Source organism: Solanum verrucosum, unplaced genomic scaffold (assembly GCF_900185275.1).
Source record: "Solanum verrucosum unplaced genomic scaffold, falcon-dt-bn FXZP01000220.1, whole genome shotgun sequence".
Lineage (NCBI taxonomy): Eukaryota > Viridiplantae > Streptophyta > Magnoliopsida > Solanales > Solanaceae > Solanum > Solanum verrucosum.
Window position 1 is genome coordinate 780214 of NW_026020308.1, and position 22721 is coordinate 802934.

A 22721-nucleotide genomic window follows, 5' to 3' on the forward strand; every position below is an offset into this window, starting at 1 on the left:
TAAAAGATAGAATAATTAATACATAAATAATCAATTTTTACATAAGTAATTCATGTATTGCTAATAATTGAATAACTGTAACCAACAACAAAACGACCCTTTGTCATTTGATAGTTGATTAGATTTATGCAGGTATTAATAATACATGGACTAATTATGACGAAATCTATGTATTATTTCATCCAGAGATTAGTTATGTAGATTTTATTTATTCATATATTACTTATTTCACATTTTATCCTACATAAAATAATACATAGATTCTCTTATAACTTATACATGTATTGTTATATGAATTTCTAAATTGTAAACCGAATATCATATTAATTTTATAAATGAAGACCTTACCTTCTAACCAGCTATACCAATCATGGCATTACTTATACAAATTTCAATACTTACCTAACTCATTTTCAAACCAGACACCAAACCATAAACATATATAGATAGGGAGTACAATAGTTTTGTATTTAGATTGGGAGATAGGGCGGAGCAAGGCACATGGAGATGTTACATAAATAGGAAAAAATGCATGGTTGTCTTGGCTATGTAGTACACACTGCTAGTCTTCTGAGTATGTCTGCATTGCCTTGATGGGATGGTGTTGGATGGTTATAGGGGTTTGGTGATGAGTCTACATCATAGGCTCAGGTTGATCAAGACTCATGTCTGTCTGCCCCTGTCCTCATTATGTGTTCTTTTGTCCCATTTCCCTACTCTTTATTAACCGCAAATCCGTTGGAAATTCGCTTGTCAAAAATATTTTCAAATAAATCTTTCATTAGAAATCTCATATTTTTTTATAGTGTTTCAACGAGAACATTTGTTGGAAGCTCAAGTTTTTTTTAGTACTCCCTTCCTCCCACAATTTATATGACATGGACTTTACTTGTTCAATATTGATTTGACAAATAGAATATTAATTTTGCTATATCACTCTTAGAATAAATATATAGCAATTGACAAGGAGTAGTTATAAGTACCAGTTAAGGTGTCAATCTAGTAAAGCACTACTAAGAAGACGGTTGATCGATAGTGAAAGCAAGACTTCTTGCATCTCTATGATTTTTTGTTCTCGTAACCTCAAAGTGATTGACTACATTCAATATAAAAGATCAAATCTAGTAGTTTAAAATTCATCAAAAATATTGGCGTTGTCACCTCTCTGCTTTAAAATAGCTCAATAAATAAAAGATCTAGTTAGAAGTCCGAATACGATATGATTTGATCGAATCTAGTAGTTTTTTTTTTCTAAATAATATATTTATATTAAGAATATTGTTAAAATGTGTACATGCAAATATTAAATTTTGCTATTCATAAATAGTACTCCATTTCACATCATAAAATTTGATTGGATACGATTTAAGAAAAAAAAAAAAATGTCTATTAAATTAAATCTTTTTATCCAAAATAACCTAATATTTAATATTATTCAAAATGATCATTCGATCCGTTTTTGTTGTTCTATTGCTATTTATTCTTTCACTTCTGTCTTCTAAATTTAATGATTAAAAAAAGTCAAAAGATATTTCTTTTCAAGAATAAAATCCAAGAAGTGTACTAGTCACATAATTGGATATGAGTGTCTGTTTTCCAATATCACAATTATCACTTCGCTGATATCTCTACCAAAATCTAATTTTTTTGACTTAGAGTTTCTATTTTACCTTTTATTACATACTTTTATTGTTTATTGAAGAATTTCAAAATTTAAATTTTAAAACTTAATTTAACGTAAATGTGAATTTGTTTTGAGTGAATTATATATCAAAAAATTCAAAACATCAAGAGTATGTAGCTCATCTTTAAAATTTAGGGATTGTTTAGAGGAGATTTGAGTTGTTCAGAATTATAAAGAAAAAAAAGTAGCTCATTGAGGAAGATGAACTACAACAATGTATAAATATTGTATAAATAGTGTATATGGATGTATATACATCTCTCACACATAGTTATACATTAATATATACACGATTATATGTTATTTATACAATATCAATACATTACATATACGTACGATCATAATAAAAAAGGCGGAATCCATTGATGGCTACCTAAAGTTGGCACGAACTTTCACTTAGATGAGTAAGGGAAGAATAGACATTTAAATAATTAATTGGCATACAGGAGGTGAGAATGTCTATTATTCAAAATTGAAGGAAAAGTTTGATTTTTAAAGTAAAGTTGAGGGGAAAATGATTTTGACCCAAATATTATACTTCGATTGCATATAATTCTGAATAATATTACTATACACACAACTAAGAAGGAGGAGGAAAATTAGAGAAGAAACAATTTTGTCTGAAACTATTTATATTTTGAATATCAGTCCATCTCTTGTGAGATCATTCTTTCTTCATGAAACCACCATTGACATTTTTGGGCTTGGACACTTCATAATGCTTGCAATAACTAGGTTGATGTCCCAAGGACCACTATTGTGACATTTTTGGGCATGAAAAAACATAATTATATACTTCCTCTATTTTAATTTAGGCAAAAAAAATATACATAATTACACATATTTCAGTATTACATTTACTATTACGACCAATATTTTTAAAATATTACATATCTTATCACTAATTTTTTTACTGCCAAACACACTAAAATAGAGAGAGGCGAGCGAGATTCGTATATAGCCCAACTATATGTGAATCACACTAGATACACACTAGGTACAAGTATATGTATGTATCTAGCGTGATTCACATGTATCTGAGCTATCAGATACATGCAAGAGTGGCGAGTGAGATATGGGAGAGAGGTGAGAGAGATTTTCTATATATCTCAGATACATGCAAATCCACTTTGATACAATATATCTAGAACAAATTTGACCCCATGTATCATGAGATACATGTATTTGGACGTATCTGAATGTATCTAAACATACAAAAATATGGTAAGATACGTAATATTGCAAATCAAATCATATCTAAGTAATTAGCTCCTAAACTAGTGACATTTATGTAAGTTCTCTTTAATTTATTTGTCTAGTTTCTATTTGCCACTGAGTTTAAGAAAGAATTTTTTTTTTTTAACTTTGTGCTTTTAAACTTAAGATATATAGAATGCACCAAAATGTTTTTTTGATCTTGTGATTTTAAATATGTTATTTGAAAAATCAAAATTACAAAAGTTGACAAAAAATAAAAGAGACATTTTTATATTGAAATGGACTAAAATGGAAAATAAGACAAACAAATTAAAATGAATAAAACTGATAAAGAAGAAGTCGATATATTGATATTATGTTTGGTTTAATTTGGTTTAAATATTTAGAAAACAAACTTGATTGATTGACCTTTGACATAGTAAGCAAAAATCAATTCAAACCAAATCCCAAACACCCTTTAATATAATTGTGACAAGACCTACATCCTTTAACCAAATTCATCAATGTTTGTGCAACACATGAAATAAGTTCATATATACTTCATATACATCAAGTGAATTATAGAATTGAAGATCAAATTACAAAGGAAAGACGTATAGATCACATATAAGATTAAATGCATTACATTTACCAATGTTCTATAACACTTTATTATATCGATGGACTTAAAATTCTAAATTCGTCTCTGATCATTATTTCTTGGCAAAGAGGCTACCAAAGCCTCCAAGGCCATTGTAATCCTTCTGAGGAGGAGGGATTGAAACTGATTTCTTGTTAACACTTGTGGTGGTGCCACTCTTGCCCTCCACTTTTTTCATGATTGGATCAGTCTCTAATAATTGGTCTTCCTTTTGTAATGCCCCAAGGACAAAATCCAAAATTGATTTCTCTTCACTACTACTTCCACCAGAACTTTTTGTTGATGTGGCTCTAGTATATACTACTCTTCTTTGTGTAGTAGTTGCAATTGGAGGAGCAAAAAGGTTCAAAGAAGCCATTGGAAATATTTCTTGAATTTTTGTATAGGAATTGATGGAATCAATAAAGGGGCAAGTACCAATATTGTTAGGGTAGGTAATATATCTTGTTAAATGAAATTGTTTTGTGGCATGAGTTCTCCACAAGTGGCTTATCCGTTCCCCTTTGTATTTTATAGTCCGTCCGTATGATACTATTAGAAATAAAGGTTTTTTTCATCATGAATTAATAATGTGAAATTTATGTTGTGAAATATTTTTTTTCACCTATTTTTCATTGAACCAACTCACTAAGAAAATGCATGATGAGAGACAAATTATTGCTAAAATACTGAGACGACACTTTCTAATTTTTTTCGTATGAAAACACAATTATTTTTTCTTTTCTAACTGATTCAATCAAAATATATGTGGAAATTGACACTAAACATTTTTCAGTGGATAATTTCAATGAGAACTAGTGGTTTTTTAATATATAGCATGAGTTCAATTATATTATCAATTTTATATTCGAATAAATATAATAGATTCACCGTTGACGAAAAACTTGTCAATTCAGAGTGTATCGTTATAATAGCTTAAATAAATAAATGAGTCCTCATAAGAGCTTAAAACTGAACACACACTTAGAGAATTAAATATTGTATCACTAAAATGAAAATTGTAATTTTGACTCTACTACCACTTGATATCCTACTATTCCTTTGTTGACTTTCAATTTTGCTTCAATTAATAAGAGCCTTTTTTAGCTTTTAGTTGGAAAAAGAAGAAATGGATGAGAGCTCATCTTGGAATATGTGATAGAGGAGTTGACACGTGACAAACATTGAACCACCTTATTATTAACATTTTATTGGACTTTGTATTATATCATATGATATAATAAAATGATCAATAACCACTAATCCACTATTTACCAAATAATGACAGTTTGAATGTTTGATTGTGGACCTCTCAAATTCAGAATGTAAATGTATGTTCATGGAAGTTACCATGAATCAATTCTCAAGGCTAACTCAAAGGGTAACATTTCCTCAAATAATTAAGACTTTATTATACAGAATTTTATAAGCTCTCAAGAACACTTAATCTAAGACTCTACTATTAAGCTTTTCATAGGTCTCGAGCTTACACCATAGATGAAAGCCTGAATAAACTCATAATATGGCATGAACATAGGTCATACATCTAGACACGAGAGGAATGCATAATTTGAAATAAAAACATTAAGTCTTGTAAATAAAGTATTTTTCATAAATCATAATTTTAAATTCATGAAGTGACATGAAAATCAAAATTAGAATACATGTCATATGAGCATACTAACTGACCATGTATAAAACTTCTAACGTGACTGGATATTGTTTACCAAGTAGGCACCTAACATATCTTTAAGCAAAATATAGGAATGTTGAATATAAAACTAGGCCATAAAAGCAAAACGGGGCTCATCGAAAGCAGGTTGTGAAGAGCCTAACATGGTTCTCGATCGCTTGTTTGCGTACATTATTTAAAACTAGTAAAATTATTCGTGCTCACGCGAAAATTTAATATCACAGAATTTATAACATAATACTTACAATCTATCAGTCATTAAAACTAAAACATTATATTATCTTACATACAAGATTACATAGTAACGTACATTAATAATGTAAAGAAAAATAATAATTATAACATCTCATCATTTATCCTTCAATCAATCATCTTTAATTTGATTTTGTAATTTATCCTTTTGCCTCTAAGAAGTGTTACTATTTGATATTTTTGGGAAATTAGATGAACATCCACATGAGATATTATATTTTCTAATAAATAATATTTACATGTAATAACAAATACTTATAACAATAACTTTGCAGAAACATAAACAACAAAGTTTAAAACATGTACTAAAACAACCATTAATATCATAAGTATAAATTAATGACTGTAAAAAAAATATATCAGGATCTATAACAATAGAATGAAAGAGAAAGGAAAAAATTGAGCCCACTCAATGCACAGTGTCCCCTTAAGGAAATTATTCCCCTCTAGTACCTGATGTTTAATGGAATAGATCCTCTTAGGATGGAACGATTTTATTCACAAGTATATTGATACAAAAACAATGGTGTCAGTGAGCCACTCAACAGGAGTAAAGTACTCGAATATTTAATTGTGCATAAGAAGGAAGAAGAAAAAGTTCAGAATTTTTCGTTGATTTGAAATGAGAGGAAATCCCTATATTTATAGACAACAAAAGATAGTGTGAACAAATTCTTATTGTGCCTTATTAGAAATGTCAGAACTCTTTGAAAAAGTTACAACCTTCGGAAAGGTCAGAACCTTTCATAAAAGTCACAATTTTTCATAAAAGTCGTAACTTGTCATAAAAGTCGCAACTATTCATAAAAGTCACAACTTTTCATAAAAGTCACATCATTTCATGAAAGGGGATGACTATTTTTTGGTAAGTCTATATAAAAATCGCAACTCTTCATAAAAGTCACAATTTTTCATACAAATCACATCTTTTCATGAAAGGGAAGATTATTTTTAAAAATAAATAAATTTAAAAGGAAATTATAGCTTGTGGTGGCACCACGTAGGCGGGCCTAGGTTCTCTTTTATAAATATATGATGTAGTGCCCCTAATAAAAAAAAAAAGACACAAGTACAAATGAAATTATTCTGTATGTAAAGTAGAAAAATAAAACATGAAATATAACAAGAGAGAAAATGGGTCAACCAATAGAATTGTAATCGTAACATGGAAGAATCAAGGGATCGACATCATAACGTTGTTCTTCATTCATTAGTTCGTTATAGGAATTTATTAGTATAATCAACATAAATTACCATGTAATAATAAGCACATAGAGTCTGATATCTCAATACTACCAGCTAAGTCATGATATAATACCTTATCGGGTATAAGGCGTACATAACAAAGATAAACCACTAGTGAGTACATGAAGTTTGATCCTAACCCGATCGGTTAAGTCATCCACTCTTATAATATTATTGACTAATGAGTAATTTCTAAACAAGAAACATTTATGATACCAATACAATATATATATATATATATATATATATATATATATATATATATATATATATATATATATATTGATTTAGTATCAATTAAGCGAAATTATCAGCCTTAATAATACCAAAACAATATATGATACCGATTTATTTCTTTTTTACTATATTACAAACTTGATGTCATGATCTAAACATCTATTATACGGTGTCTACATGACTCATTGAAAGTAATAGGAGAACATATCATATCCATGGAAGCTTGCATTCATTAACTGTACCGATAATTGACTAGCATAGATAACGGATAAATATTATATTATTTGTTAAGAGTCAAATGTATAGATACGCATTTTTAATGAGGGATACATCATGTTTTTAAATCACAAAATTAAAAGGTATATTTACCATAAATGGTACATATATACTTATTCATAAAAATAATTTGAAAGAGAGATTTTAAAAACACATTTATTTTAAAATTAAAGAGAGTATGATTTATTGAGTGTTTGTGTTTAATTAAACTATGATTGCTTATCTTTATGGATTCAAATGATATTAAATTATCATAATCTCAATAAATAAGTTATCATACCATGATTTTACATTGACATTTATTTAAACATATACTGTATTCCTTTATAATTATGAGAGCTACTAAATGACCCTAATTTTGTGGCCAGAAAATGACCATAATTGTTATTTCCCCAACTCACAAGGAATTTAAAAATGATTAATTTAATATCTTTATTACTTAATTTGAATTAAAATTTAATGATTTATTTCAATTTAAATATTTTAATTTTCAATGTATAGTTAATGTTTTAATTACGATAGTTAGTAATAGTCTCAAAAATTTTAAGTGACTATTTATAGAGTTTAGTGTTAGTTAAATCTTAATATAATCACTACCCTACTGTGTATTATTATCATTTAAGTAAGAAAATTTTAATAATAATATATATATTTAAAAATTATACAAAAAAAATATAAATTACAATATTAATGATTAAAAATATTTTTAAAAATATATAAAAAAAATTATAGTCAAATAAATATTGGATTGACTAGTTAAATGTAAGAACCACCACATCATCTCACTTCACCTTCTTTTAAATCTCATAATCCACTCTTTTTTTTTCTTTGTTTTTCTTTCCATATTCCATCAAATACCTACCATATTAAGATATTTTAAGATAAAGTCTAAGAGTGTTAATCTAGTTTTGAATTTATCATAGAGCAACTTTCACATATAGCAAACATAAAAATCATATTTGTATGCTATAACTATAGTTTGCATAATTGCGCTCCATAGCAAACATAAAATATGTATATTTTGTTATACATATACAAAAGAAAGTAGTTGTATAATCTGCTTTGGTATACATATACAAAAGATCAATTGTATAATCTGTATTTGTATAAAGTGAGAAAGAGAGAAAAACAAAACAAAACAGGGCAGGGGAAGATCATATTTGTATAATCATAAGTGTATAGGACGAAAATATATGCATTTGTATTTGTATATACAAACACAGACGCAATGTATACATTTGTGTTTGTATAAAGTGAGAGAGACAAGTGAGCGAGCGAGATCTGGGAGAGTGGCGAGTGAGATCTGGGAGAGGGGGGAACGAAAATATATGTATATACACAATTTTCTCTCGCTTTATACAAACACAAACGCATTTTATACATTTGCGTTTTGTATAAAGTGAGAGAGGCGAGTGAGCGAGCGAGATTTGGGAGAGTGGCGAGTGAGATCTGGGAGAGGGGAACGAAAATATATGTATATATACAATTTTCTCTCGCTTTATACAAACACAAACGCATTTTATACATTTGCGTTTGTATAAAAGCGAGAGAGGCGAGGGAGAGAATGAGAGTGGCGAGCGAGATCACCAGGAGAAAGACGAAATAGCAACAGTTTGCTATGGGGTACAATTAAATCAAACTATGGTTATATCATTTAGTTTGAATTAATAATTTGCTATTATATACAATTTTCCCTTTATCAAATCTTTTATTATTATTATTATTATATAAAAGTAATTCTATTTCAAAATTACCACACAATTTTTTTAAGAATTTTTTTCTTAACCAAAAGTCATTAGACTTTAAAAGTTATCACACAAAAAGTTATATTGGTCACTTAAAAAGTCATTTAACTTTGACTTTTTTTTCCTTTCAATTTTGACTAAGTTAACTAAAAAATAATTTTCACGTGAATTTTAATATTTTATACCAAAAAATATTATATAAGCTCCAAAATAAGTTAATTACTCCATCTGTTCTTTTTTTACTTGGCCTTATTGACTTGAAGCACCCTTTAATTTTTTTTAAACTAAATACTTATTTTACTAAATTAATTTTATTAGTGATGCTTTAAAATACTAGATTTGATTTCTACTACTTTTTATAGATCTTTAACACTAAGGACAGTATGATGAATATATAATAAAATTCTCTTGATTTATGAAAATGACGAGTAGATTGAAACATATATTTTTAGTATATGAGCCAAGTAAAATAAAATGGAGAGCATATATTCACGATAGTTTTAAAAATATTTTTTGGTATTTCTCTTCGTAACACAAAACTTGTTGGTGTATACAATATTACATTTGCTTTTCCGTAAAATTTGATTTCTATACATAATGTTAAAGCATTATAATCAAATATTTAAAGAAAATACGGTGCGACTATTTTTTCCTTATTAATATACTCATTTATATAGCAAAAATTTCACAGAATCCTCCTAAAAATGTTTTTTTTTTTCATTATAAACTTTAAAGATAGCATATTTCCATGTAATAAAAAGTTGTTTTTGTAGTAAATTTTAATGTTAAATGACAATTGTATAACAAAAAAAGAAAGAAAGTAATTTTCTTGTTTGATAAACTCAAAGTTCGATATCATTAATAAAACTTATCCAAAATATTCTTCCATTTCCCTATCTTAGATATTTCGATCTCCACCTACCTCTATTTAAAAAAAAATTATGATAATAAAATTAGAATTGATTAATCATAAAAAATATTAGCTCAATTTCATAATAATTGTTTTGTAACAAAAATATAAGAGGAGGCAAGTGACGGACAAAATATTGCAACTAAATAAATATTTTTACTTCAAGTTTTAAAATTTATGGCAACAATTAGTGATCTAAATAGATTTTTTGCTATAATAAATTTTTAGCTGATCATAAGTTTGCCTCGCGACAAAAAATATTTCAGCAATAGTGATCTTTAGTCATAATAAATTATTTCAAACAAAATATTATCACTAAAAAAATATTTTTGCTATAATTTGTAGAAAAAAATATAAAAATAGTTAAATAATATAGCCAATATTTTTTTTATGTTTCAATTTTGGCATAATTAATATATTTTGAGTACAAGAAAATTATGACAATAATTACTTTAATAGTTACAACGTGTAATCTTTAGGTTGGTATTAATTATGGTCAACAATTATGAACGATATAATTTTTATAAGTTCTATACCGTATTTAAAGTACTGTGAATTTGACTATCATTGAAAAATATTTTAAATTATATTTAAAAATATCGAAGTATGTAATTTAAATTTATTTAACCATATAATTAATAAAATTACTTAATTAAAGTGATAAACTAGATTACATAATTTTAAGATATGTAAAATAAAATAATACATAATTAAGATATACATTATGTGATAAAAAATATTTAATTTTCATATAATTCTAGCAGACAATTAAACTCCATGCAAATAATAATAAATAAATATTTCTCTAATTAAAATTATGTTTATACTTAATAATACACAATATAGTAAATTAAAGTAAGTATGGATTCTAAAATTTTCAATTAAATTTTCTTTAAATGTAATCGATGATCAAAATTACATACAGTTCTGTTCATACTACTATGTACGTGTTTTTTTTCCTCAAGAAAATAAACAAGAATACAATTTTGAACTTATATGTTTTAAAATAAATACTAATAATTATGAGACATTTATAAAATGTCTTGAAAAGACATTAAATTTCTTATAATATAATTGCTTTAAGCAAAATATATATTTTCTTTAAAAGAACACACTCAATTAAAAAATTAACTACATTTCATGTTATATGTAATCTTACTCGTTAATATTGTTCAATTTTTTTTTGTGTGTATTTTTAATAATTTATCAATTGACTAAATATAATTGTTTATTACACTTCTTATTATCACTCTATTTCTATATTTTTAGGAGATTTCAAATAATGTCAGTCCATTTTTTAGAAAAAAAATAATTAAATATAAATAATTAATGTGAAAATCAAATGAACAAAAATATGATTTAAAATAAAAATTCCTCCCGACCACTTTTGATTGTCACAATTTCTTTTTTTAGAATCAAACTATAAGAACTTTGACTAACATTTTATTACATATTTTTTTATTATATTGATATGCAAAAAATTGCAATTTGTGTATAGCTTTTGATAATGTATCTAACAAAACCAATGGTTGTGATTCACTAGTACATGTTCGTATCGTATAAGCAAAACAGAAAGTTTTTGAATATCTATCGAATTAACGTAATTTAATTTGCCTTTGAAAATTAGTTAAATTTACTTTTGAAAAAATACAACATGACAAATAAAAGTGGACCGGAAGGAGTAATTATATTACATTTGACTAATATTTAGTAAGTGGGGTCTGTCTATATTTGCCAAAAAATTTCACATTTAATTCACCAAATACCTAAAACCTACAAACTGATACACTCATACTGCAAATTTCCCAACTCACCTCTGCAACATATAACTGTCATTCCATTTTTTCAAAGCTCAAATGCTGTAGACACTCATGAAAACCCTAGCCGTATCTCACCACCGACCGGTTATCTCCGGCTCCGATCACCGCTCCTCCATTTTCTCCGGTCACCGGGCCACTTCGCTCTCTTTCTCTAGCTCCCCTGTTGCGGCTGCTCGACTTCGGATTCTCAAATGCTCCGCTGCTGTTTCTCCTCCTTCATTAGGTAATCTTTCTGCTTGTTTAATTCAATGATGGATCCAGAATTTTATGAATTTTGCTGCAGTTGTTACTTACCTAGATATTTAATTTGTTGAAATCTCAGTTATTGAATTAGTTTCGCCACCTTCATTCGGTATCCTCTATGCCTATTTAATTCAAAATGGTTCTAGGATTTTAATTCGGCTTGTTCAGATTCTGCTGAATTGCTTACACTGCTATATATGCGACATTAATGTTTTTTGTTCAAAAAAATAAATAATTCTTACCTGTATATATTTGATTTTGAAATGAATCCAAAAGTTTAAGTCATTGCCTTTTCTGCTTCTCTGAAACTTTAGAATTAATATCTATTTTTCGAAAACCTTACTTTCAACTGTTAGAAAGTTTGGCTTCCTTCCATTTAATTTAGAGGTGGATTCAGGATTTTTAGTGGGTAGGTGCTGACAGTGGCGGATCCAGGATTTTTAGTGGGTAGGTGCTGACAGTGGTGGATCCAGGATTTCCGTTGAGGGGTTTAAAAAAAATGCTAAATAGTGCTGACAAATAAGCATGTTAAATCACATATGAGAGGCTACACTTGATTGCTACTGAATCGTAAAGTAAAAAATTAGTTAGACCTTAGGAGAATTAAACAAGCAAGGAACCAAGATATATAGCTTAGCTCTTCATTGTACCAGATTTCAATCACTAATTTAATTAAGCAATTAATAATTAGGCTTAATGAATAAATAAAAATAAAACATGATTAGCACCGAGACAATTATAACAAAGAAGAAGCCGTTTCATTTATTTAGAGAAAACCATAAATGCTGAAGCTAAAACATTGAAAAATGTTACTAGCCAGATTCGAACCCACGCACCTACTAAGCTCTGAACCCCCATAGCCGCTGAACCAAGCCCCTTACTTTGTTGAAGGGGTTCAATATTAAATAGATACACATAAACTACAGATTTGATCCTATATACACACGGTGCAATTGTTATCAGAACCCTTGAACTCCATGTAGATCCGCCCTTGGGCACAGATTACTGATGCATTTCTTGATCCTATGTGGCAATTAACTTGAACTAATCATTGAATGCGTAGAATATCAAGTTGCCACCCCTCTCCTCTAAATGAGTGCATTTGCTTTTGGAATCGACCAAGAAAGGAGCTTACCTCAATAATTGACTACCCCGGTTTAGAAGTTGAATAAAAAACATGAAGTAATATATATAGACAGAGTCGAGGGCATTTGTGTCTTTGCACTACTAAGTACCATCAATAGTGCGTATCTATTCACTTACTTAATTTGCTGGACATTAATTTCATGATGGTGACTTTTGGCTGCTTTCTGGTTCTGAGATGGTTTAGTTTGTGTAGTGGACGATTCAGTGAAGTTCAAGGAGGCTGCCAAGGATGGGAATTTGATCCCCCTCTACAGGTCTATATTCTCCGATCACTTAACTCCGGTCCTTGCTTACCGCTGTCTAGTGAAGGAAGATGATAGGGAAGCTCCGAGCTTCTTGTTCGAGTCTGTAGAGCCTGGTTTGAAAGCTTCTAATGTTGTAAGCTCCTTGTTCTACCTCCATTTAGTTCCTTGATTGAAACTGGAATAGTCAAAGGAAATTATATTGCTCTAACTTTAAACAAATGATGGGTTTGAAATGAAATTCATATATTCAGAAATCACGTATAAGTACTATAACTCACAACTTTTTATAGTTGAAAATAGTTCAAATTGTTTCAGTTGCCAAATCTACAAAGAAAAACTTCTTTTGTCCCAAAATAGTGATACTGAAGTCCTCTTCAGGAAGGAGGGAGTAGTGAGATTCACAAAGAGCACATAGGGAATTATTGATGTTTGTATTCTCATTACCTGCACTACTGCATCAGCACAATTTTGAACAATCAAAAATGTTACTTGCTTGATTACACCTTGCTGTGTTTGTTGATGAGTTAATTATGCTAGGGTCGATACAGTGTGATTGGGGCCCAGCCGACAATGGAAATTGTTGCAAAAGAGAACATGGTGACAATTATGGATCACCTTGAAGGAAGCAGAACGGAGGAATTTGAGGAAGATCCCATGAGCATTCCTCGTAGGATTATGGAAAAATGGAAACCTCAATGCATAAATGAGCTTCCTGAAGCATTTTGTGGTAATAAATTATACTTCAACTGCTTTAGTTTTTTGGCATTAATACTAATCTAGCTTGAGTCAATGAATCATCTACTGCTTCACTGCGGACAAAACTAGTAAATGCTCCTCGTTATCTTTGTAGTTTAGTGTCTCGTGCCAGAGCATTGAACTTGCTTTAAGTAGCTGGAATGGTCCGAATGGACAATCTCTATCCACTGGCAGCAGACGTTACTGGAATGTGATTAGTACTTGTGTTCTTTTGAATATTTGGCTAGAAAGGAATAGTGAAAGCTTTAATGATGGAGGAAAATTATTTCACTTTTAATATCCAATGTTTTGAAAAGTCTTTACTTGTGGAGTAGGAGTATTATAGTTGACATTAACTAACTGTTAGACCTTTTGTACTCCTTCAACTTATAGAAGGAAGACCTCTATTTCCTTCTATAGGGGTGGATGAACATGAAGAAATACAGGTTCACGAGAACCCATGCACCCCACCCGAGACTATGTAAAACAGTAAAAGCACTGAAAAATATTTGGATAACTTACTTAAATTGTATGTGGCAACCCAAGTTCAATAGAGCATCTTGGTGTATTGGTGGCTGCATGCATCATTGTTAACCCGAGTCAAGGGGTTCGAATCCCATGCTTTTCATTCATTAAATTGCTTTTTTTTGTTGCTCTTTTTTTTTTAATGTCTGTTCTTTCTTTTCTGTTTCTTGTTTGCCTTTTCTCTTTTCATTTTTGGTCCTGTTTTGATGCTTTGTCTTCTTCTTTTTTCATGCTCTCTATCCATTTTCGTTTTCTCCAACTTTTTTTTGGATTCGTAAAGTGAGTCTTCTTCAATTAGAGATGCTATTTTTTTAAAAAAAATGTTTTCAAAGTAGAAAAGAACAATTGTAAGCTGAATGATTTTTTTCTGTGTGATAATAGTTTAATTATAGTTTACTTGTTAAGACGTTATCATAGAAAAGTATTATATCATTAAATCAAACAGTAGTACAGTGCATCCATTCTATTGATGTAAAACTCTTATACATACTTTAGGATGATAAAATCATTACCTTTTCCATTGAAGAAAAGGGAAGGATAAAATCTAAAAAAAATAAAAATAATTTGTTTAATAGTTATTGTGACAGAGTGTAATGCAAGAGACATTTAGATGGTTTTGATTTCCCACAACATGAAGCAGAAAGAAGTGATGTGAAATGGAATCCTATTTAAAGATGGTATACATATAAAGAAAACTCTATTAGTAACTCTAATTTATATTGGGAGAATGGAAGAGGAAGAGAACTGTCATGTTGATTTACGCTATCAATTTAAGGAGTGTAATAATTGAAAATTATGCTAGTTTCATATATTTGAATAAAGTAAGAATTTGATCTGAAAAATCTAGGATGAAGTAAGAATCCACATCAACAAAAGTTGGAAAGAGGGAAGGATGAAGAGAGATTATGTGTTGAATAAGACTAGGCCCAAAGTTTTCAGAATGTATATGACAATTGATATCTCTATACACAAATTTCATCTGAGAAGAGAGTAACTTAACTCTACCTAATGCTGTAGTTTTTCCTTTGCAGGAGGTTGGGTTGGTTTTTTCTCATATGACACTGTGCGTTACGTAGAGAAAAAGAAGCTACCTTTCTCAAATGCTCCAATGGATGATAGGAACCTTCCCGATCTTCATCTAGGCCTTTATGATGATGTAATTGTGTTTGATCATGTGGAAAAGGTAGTTTAATTTTCTGTCCCCAACAAACCCTCAATTTATTTTGTTTACCAGATTTATATAAACCTATTTTTTTCCTATGTCCTATCTGGTTCATGAACATATGCTTTAGCTCTCATTGAAGTGCTTCAATATTAGCACTTCAATTTTACTTTTTGTACTTGGATAGATTTCTTCAATTTGTCGTGCATATTTGCCGTTCATTATGGATTGTTCTCTTTATTTTTCATTGAATTTTTTGGGTTTGAATATATGGATTTGAGTTGTTAGTATCCCACATCGGTGGTGATTGTGGCAATTTTTCTTCTTATACAGTCTTAGACAATGCTCGTTCTATGTGCTATCTTTTGAAGTTGAGTTATGTCCTAGATCCATTTCTTAACATGGTACGAGAGCTAGATCATTTACATTCTTGGTTTACCCAATGTGGGATACCCGTATTATGTTGTCCATGCTTCAGATGATGTCGCATCCTGGTCGCGAGGAGGAGGGGATGTTAAGTGTCTCACATTGGTAGAGGAAATGGGTTATTGTTTGGCAAGCTCACCCTTTGAGCTAGCTTTAGAATTGAGTTAGCTTTTAGTGTTGGCTTAGGCATAATGTGCATTTCTTTACATGATTACTTTCATGATCAACTTCTAGTAGCAAGGTAATTATTTTTCAAGGTATTATGGTCCGTTACTCAAATTTCTGCTTGATACCAGAAAGCATTTGTCATACATTGGGTGCGGTTAGATCGATTTGCTTCAGTAGAGGAGGCCTACAATGATGGTACAACCAGATTAGAAGCATTGTTGTCTAGAGTACATGATATTGTACCGTAAGTTAATTTCACTTCCTCTTCCAATAATAAGTACCTTATTTCTGCTCCTTTCCTCTCATTCATTGGTTGTACTGGTTTCTTCCTTTAGTCCTACGCTGGCTTCAGGGTCGATAAAACTTCATACTAGCCATTTTGGTACTTCATTGAAAAAGTCAAATATGACAAGCGAAGACTACCAGAAGGCTGTTTTAAAGGCCAAGGAACATATCCTTGCTGGGGACATTTTCCAAATTGTTCTTAGCCAACGTTTTGAAAGACGAACATTTGCAGATCCATTTGAAGTATACAGAGCACTAAGAATCGTAAATCCAAGTCCTTATATGACTTATCTACAGGTATACCTGTTTTCCTTGAAACTTTGACTCTTCAAATTCTATTTTCCTAGGTTTCTCACAAAGGATATGTTATGATCAGGCTCGGGGGTGTATACTAGTTGCTTCTAGTCCAGAAATTCTTACTCGAGTGAAGAAGGTGAATCAACTAATGTTCTCTATTCTAATTGGCAGATTGCATGTCGATTTCACCCCAAATTCCATCTGTCATCTTGTCTACCATTAACAACTTTGCTAATGATCTAAAACCGTTCTTTTTTTTTTTGGGTCCAGAGAACAGTTACCAATCGGCCTCTAGCAGGGACTATTAGAAGAGGTAAGACACTTGAGGAAGATTATATGTTGGAAAATCAACTTTTGCACGACGAGAAACAGCGTGCAGAGCATATAATGCTGGTTGACTTGGGAAGAAATGATGTTGGAAAGGTTAACACTCCTAATTTCCCTTTTTTTTTATTTCTCTCTATAGGTTGATGGAATTTTTGCATTATTAGAGGCGCAGTATATATCTTCTATATGCCAAGATTCGATAAATCTACGCTGGAGTCTGGACTTGTAACTGGACAACTGAAAATAATTGCTCATGTTGTTGATTGTAATTCTCATCTTCACATTGCTTATTGCTACTTTTGATATGATCCTACTTCCTCTGGACTACATTCATCTGTAATTGTATATGTTAAGGTTGTCAATATTTAGGTAGCATCTCATTCTGTCATGTAATGATCTTGTTCTTGTTTTGGACTAAGTTGTGTAGATTCTTCACATATGGTGCCGCACCAGTGTCGACACAACGTGGGTGTGGCATCTGTACCGGTTCAGGTCAATCGATTTTAGGTAGTTTGACCAAAATTGATAGAGAAATTCAAGACAAATACAAAGATTTCAGAAATCAAAACAAAAGATAGGGTGAAAGCATAAATAGGCATGTGCTTAATATATTGTACCGTGTTTATGCAATTCATCCTCCTTTTATGCATTGGCATTATTGCTCAATGAGCTTCTATTTATTTGAATTCCTAGGTACCTACTGAATTTTATTTGTTAGATAACTTCTCACATTAGAATCCTTGTAAGCATTTCATTGAAGCCGTCTTTCACTACAATCATCTTTGACTAACTTCGATTCTTAATTCAGGTCTCTAAGCCTGGTTCGGTGAAAGTTGAGAAACTAATGAACATTGAACGGTATTCCCATGTCATGCACATCAGCTCCACGGTGAGTTCTTGTCATACGAGTTGTATTTAATTATAGCTATTCTTCTACGTTGATTGGGGTCTTACATGTTACTTGCATAAGGTATGTTTCCTGAGTGCAACAAAGTTTGCTTCCTGAAAGAAATGCCAGTTACAAATAACACTCGTTCTTATGCATTACGTTACTTCCTTTCTTACATATTTCAGGGGTTAGAGAATCATCACTAAGACTTGGATGTTGTGAAATATAATGATTTGTCTGGCTTGTTACAAGGTTTTGTTCTGTCCAAAATTTGCAGGTTACTGGAGAGCTACTGGACCATTTGAGTAGCTGGGATGCTCTGCGTGCAGCCCTGCCTGTTGGAACCGTTAGTGGAGCGCCCAAGGTTCGACAATCATCTTGTACTTTTGCAATATTAATTATTTGAAAAGGCAGTGTCGGTTGTTTGAGTTCTGGGTGCTTTCTGCTGCCTCAGTGTCTAAGTTATGGGAAGTAGCCAAACTGATGCCCTTAGTCTTTGGAAGTATGGTTTTTCCACTTCACTGAATTTGATCAGTTGGTGGAGATATTGATAATGAATTCTCCTATCCTGAACGGAAAGTTTATGCATATCGTCTCTTTTGCATCAAGTGTTAACAAGTGAACCATTTATTATTTTCTGGAAGTAAAGAGGGGCTAAGGGCTGAAGCTAATATTGGTACGGTTATGTGTTTAAGGTCAATCCATCTGGAACTTGTAAGAACTATTGATATGCTCTGAGGTGTTTCATGAAGGAATTTATAGTTGATACAGTTTTAATTTTTTGTGTGTTCACGAAAGGGGTGTAAATAATTCATGCCTCTTGCTTGGTATAGGTGAAAGCCATGGAGCTAATTGATCAGCTGGAAGTCACAAGGCGTGGACCATACAGCGGTGGATTTGGAGGCATTTCCTTTACAGGAGAAATGGACATTGCCTTAGCTTTGAGAACCATTGTATTTCCAACTGGAACGCGTTACGACACTATGTACTCGTACAAGGATGTCGATAAGCGACGAGATTGGATTGCTTATCTCCAAGCTGGAGCAGGTATAGTGGCTGATAGTGACCCCGCGGATGAGCAAAATGAATGCGAAAATAAAGCTGCAGCTCTTGTCCGTGCCATTGATCTTGCAGAGTCCTCATTTGTTGACAAATAATAGATGCAGTCCTAGTGTCGGATTTTGTTTCGTCAATTTTTTTGTTTCTCGATGGATGTAGAGAAGTTTGTTTTTGATCTGAATAGTCAGTTATGTTGGGAAGTGACTGAAAATCCCCCCAATGTCATAATTGTTGCATATGTTCAGTATTTGCTTCATCAATTGTAGCAGGGTGCCACAAAGAGCCCAGAAACCAACCTCTCTACTTTGTGGGGTAAGGTTAGCTTACATCCTCCGGTCCGTCTCACTTGCAGCACTGCAGTGGGGATGATGATTGATGTTGTAATAGTGCAAGTGTAGTTCCCTTGCCATGCTTAGGTTTAATTTTAGATGATGATTTTTTATCCAAGTACCATAAAATTCTGAAACTCAACTAAGTTGAATTTTGGAAACTCGATCATGAATGCACACAACAAGACTCAATTTACTTATGCAAAGATCAATTGTGCACTCAAAGATTCAAGTAGTGACTCACCAATATCAAAGAATCTCATGCTCACAATACTTGCCTCAAATGCAAGTTCAAGCTCAACTAAAGTGTTTGAATGCCCTCATAGAAAGAATGATCCCATAATCGTTCATAATGACTTAATTATCTAAAGTTCAGGAATTAGATGCAACGCTCACCCTCACAAAGATGAAAACAATACATGCTTTCACCCATAGGGTTGCCCGTATTTTCCAATTGACATTTGTTTTAGCTTTCTCAAGATAAATAATGTCTTTTCAAGGCTTGTAATGGGACTGAGTGCAGAGGTATGATCATCTAGACTTAGTGGCTTTCATCCTCATGAATTGTGGTGCTCACAACACTTCCTTCCCTTTTCCTTCATCATTTTCTTTAGTGCTCACAAGTCATCCTATTATTCACTTTTCCATAGTGTGTTGGAAACCCCCTTTTCTTTTGCACTTTATTCTGCAACTTTCTTTTTCATTCTTTTCTTTTCTTTTTCTCTTTTTTTTTTTTTTTTTAATATGGAGGGGTTCCATTTTTCTCAACATCATGAGTTAACGGTGACTTCCCTTGCACTTCTTGATTTACCCTTTTCTTCTCACCACACCTGCAACTTAGGCTTTTGGTCTAAGTTGGCTATTTATTAAACCACAAATCAAGAGGATTAGCGGTAATGGATTAAAAAAGGTCTAATTTTCATCAAGTTTCTTTCAAAGAAGGTTACGGTTCAAGGGGTGTTCAAGAGAGGTTCACACACTCACAAGGTAGGCCACAAAAGCGGTATATGTCAAATTGGCTCACACTCTTCAAAGTTGCCTAAGATCATGTCAAGAGAAAGCTTTACTAAGTCAATAGGACCAACAGGGCAAATTCTAGGATCTATCATGCATGTTTCAAAGTAAGCTCATCACAATAGACATCAACACTATAGTCAAACAAGACTCCACACTTTCGCTAGTGCGCAACAGTCATTACAAAAGACTCGATTCGATATTAGGCTAGTCAAAATGAGATGCAAATAGTTCACATATTGTCTATGCAACTTCATTTGGCCTCATCGTATCCGCGCATTCATGTTCGTTCGATTTAGAGCACTATTCAAGTCATCAGTATTGATCGGGACCAAGACTTAAATTTTGCAAAAGAACAGCCACATTCATCACACAAGAGGTGGCAAAAATTTTCGGATGAGTGAAAATCATTTTGCAATATAAAATAAAAGGGGCCACAGGCTCAAACATCCATAGGAAAGCAGTATTAACACAATTTTAAAAAGAATAACGCAAATATAAACAACATATGAACATCAAATAGCACACAAAGATGGGCCTCACCCCACCACAAATAAAAGCAATTTGTCCTCAAATGCAATTAACGCAGAATTCAAAAGGTAAAATAAGGAAAGACAGAGAGGGAGGTAAATAGGGGATCTTGGATAATTGGTCGCTCTATCAGTCTAGGCATCAGTGCCCGGAGTGACTGATCTTAGGCATATTTATATGCCTAAGTTATCAATAATTGCCCATGAGTCAATTAGATTGAAAGATGATCTCTAGTCATTAGCTTAATTTTTGGTGTAAATTGGAATGATTGTACACTTACACACATGATTAGTTGTTTCAGGAACTCTTAAGGGAATTGGAGTCAACTTGAAGAAAAGAGACGTAAAAGAGCATGAAAAACGGCCAAGGATGAAGACCCCAAGGTCAGGCGCTCTGAGAGGCGTGACGCGCCTGGGCCAAATATTCAGAGACGCCTCTCAGGCGCGCTGAGAGGCGTGGCGCGCCAAGGAGGAAACTTCAGAGGCTGATGCGAGTCGCGACACCCCACCATGATGCCGACTTTTCCAGCGAAAATACAACTAAATAGGACTCCTTGTTGGTTGAGGATTGGGTCTTAGTTTTTATAATTACTATAAATAGACCCATAGGGTTCATTAGTAAGTGTTCGACTTTTGATTTAGTGTGCAAGAGCAAGAATTCAAGTTTGTATAGGTTTTAATCCTTTAACTCTTCTAATTTTCTGGAATTTGCATGAACTATTGTATTTTCTTTTTTTCTAATAGCATGAGTAGCTACACGCCCTAGTTCTGGGGCTGTAGCTACGAATGGATTGTTGATTATTTAAGGTTTTATGAATTAATTCTTGGTTGTCATTATAAGTTACTTCTATATTCTTGTTTTAGTATTTCTTGACTGGCCATCTAGAGATAAATCTATTATTTAACCTTAAAATCGAGAGAGGAGAGGTTAAATAGACCAGAGGATATAGAGAGCTTGATCGACCCGTTAAGTCGAGGTGATTTGTGTTCAGGAGTGACGCCCGAACGAACAACTCGCTTGGTTACGAAATAGGATGAAATATAAATTCTCGCCAATTAGTCTATTTATCCCTGCTCAACGATGTAGTTAGGTAGCTAATTGGGGTAGGCGACGAGAGGTGTATATCCCGACTCATATAATTAACCCTATAAACCAATAACTTAACAACTGAAATTAGTTCTAGGCCGATAATAAGATACATGATATTCAGTATATGCTGCAGTCCTGAAATTGCTTTTAACTTGCTTGAAACATAATATTAAAGTCGTTCACAATTAGTTACTTTCATTGAGTTCATAATTAGTAGTAGTCAACAATAAATGCTTTTACTGTTATTTGTAGAATGAAGTGTTAAATATAAGTTGATTATAAGTCCCTTGAGAACGATAACTCGTTTATTAAAGAATCTATATTACTTGCGTGACCACGTACACTTGCGTGTATACTGGGGAGCTACAAGTTTTTGGCGCCACTGCCGAGGACTTAGAAATTGATCTATATTCAATCTTCTTAAGTCTACACTTAATATATTCAGATATTAATTACTTGATCTTAGCTTGTGTAGTGCATGCACTTGATTTTCAGGTCTGGCTCGGAAATGAGATCTTGTCGAACCTTACAACGAACCGGAAAGAGTTTTAC

At 31.7% G+C, this 22721-nt stretch overlaps 1 protein-coding gene across 3 annotated transcripts; it reads left to right on the plus strand.

Annotated features, from left to right (window-relative positions):
- Positions 1 to 11722: 11722 nt before the first annotated feature.
- LOC125835125 (anthranilate synthase alpha subunit 1, chloroplastic-like) lies at positions 11723 to 19441 on the plus strand. 3 transcript variants are annotated; one of them, XM_049514262.1, is made up of 11 exons: positions 11723 to 11922; positions 13273 to 13466; positions 13871 to 14060; positions 15625 to 15776; positions 16478 to 16593; positions 16685 to 16931; positions 17011 to 17067; positions 17202 to 17354; positions 18067 to 18147; positions 18425 to 18511; positions 18981 to 19441. In XM_049514262.1, the coding sequence occupies exons 1-11, from the start codon at positions 11751 to 11753 to the stop codon at positions 19302 to 19304; spliced, it is 1773 nt and encodes a 590-aa protein (XP_049370219.1). In that variant the 5' UTR covers positions 11723 to 11750; the 3' UTR covers positions 19305 to 19441. The 3 variants fall into 3 exon arrangements, with proteins under 3 accessions (XP_049370219.1, XP_049370220.1, XP_049370221.1); XM_049514263.1 differs by having other exon boundaries at positions 13282 to 13466; XM_049514264.1 differs by lacking the exon at positions 11723 to 11922 and having other exon boundaries at positions 13282 to 13466; positions 13882 to 14060.
- Positions 19442 to 22721: the final 3280 nt, after the last annotated feature.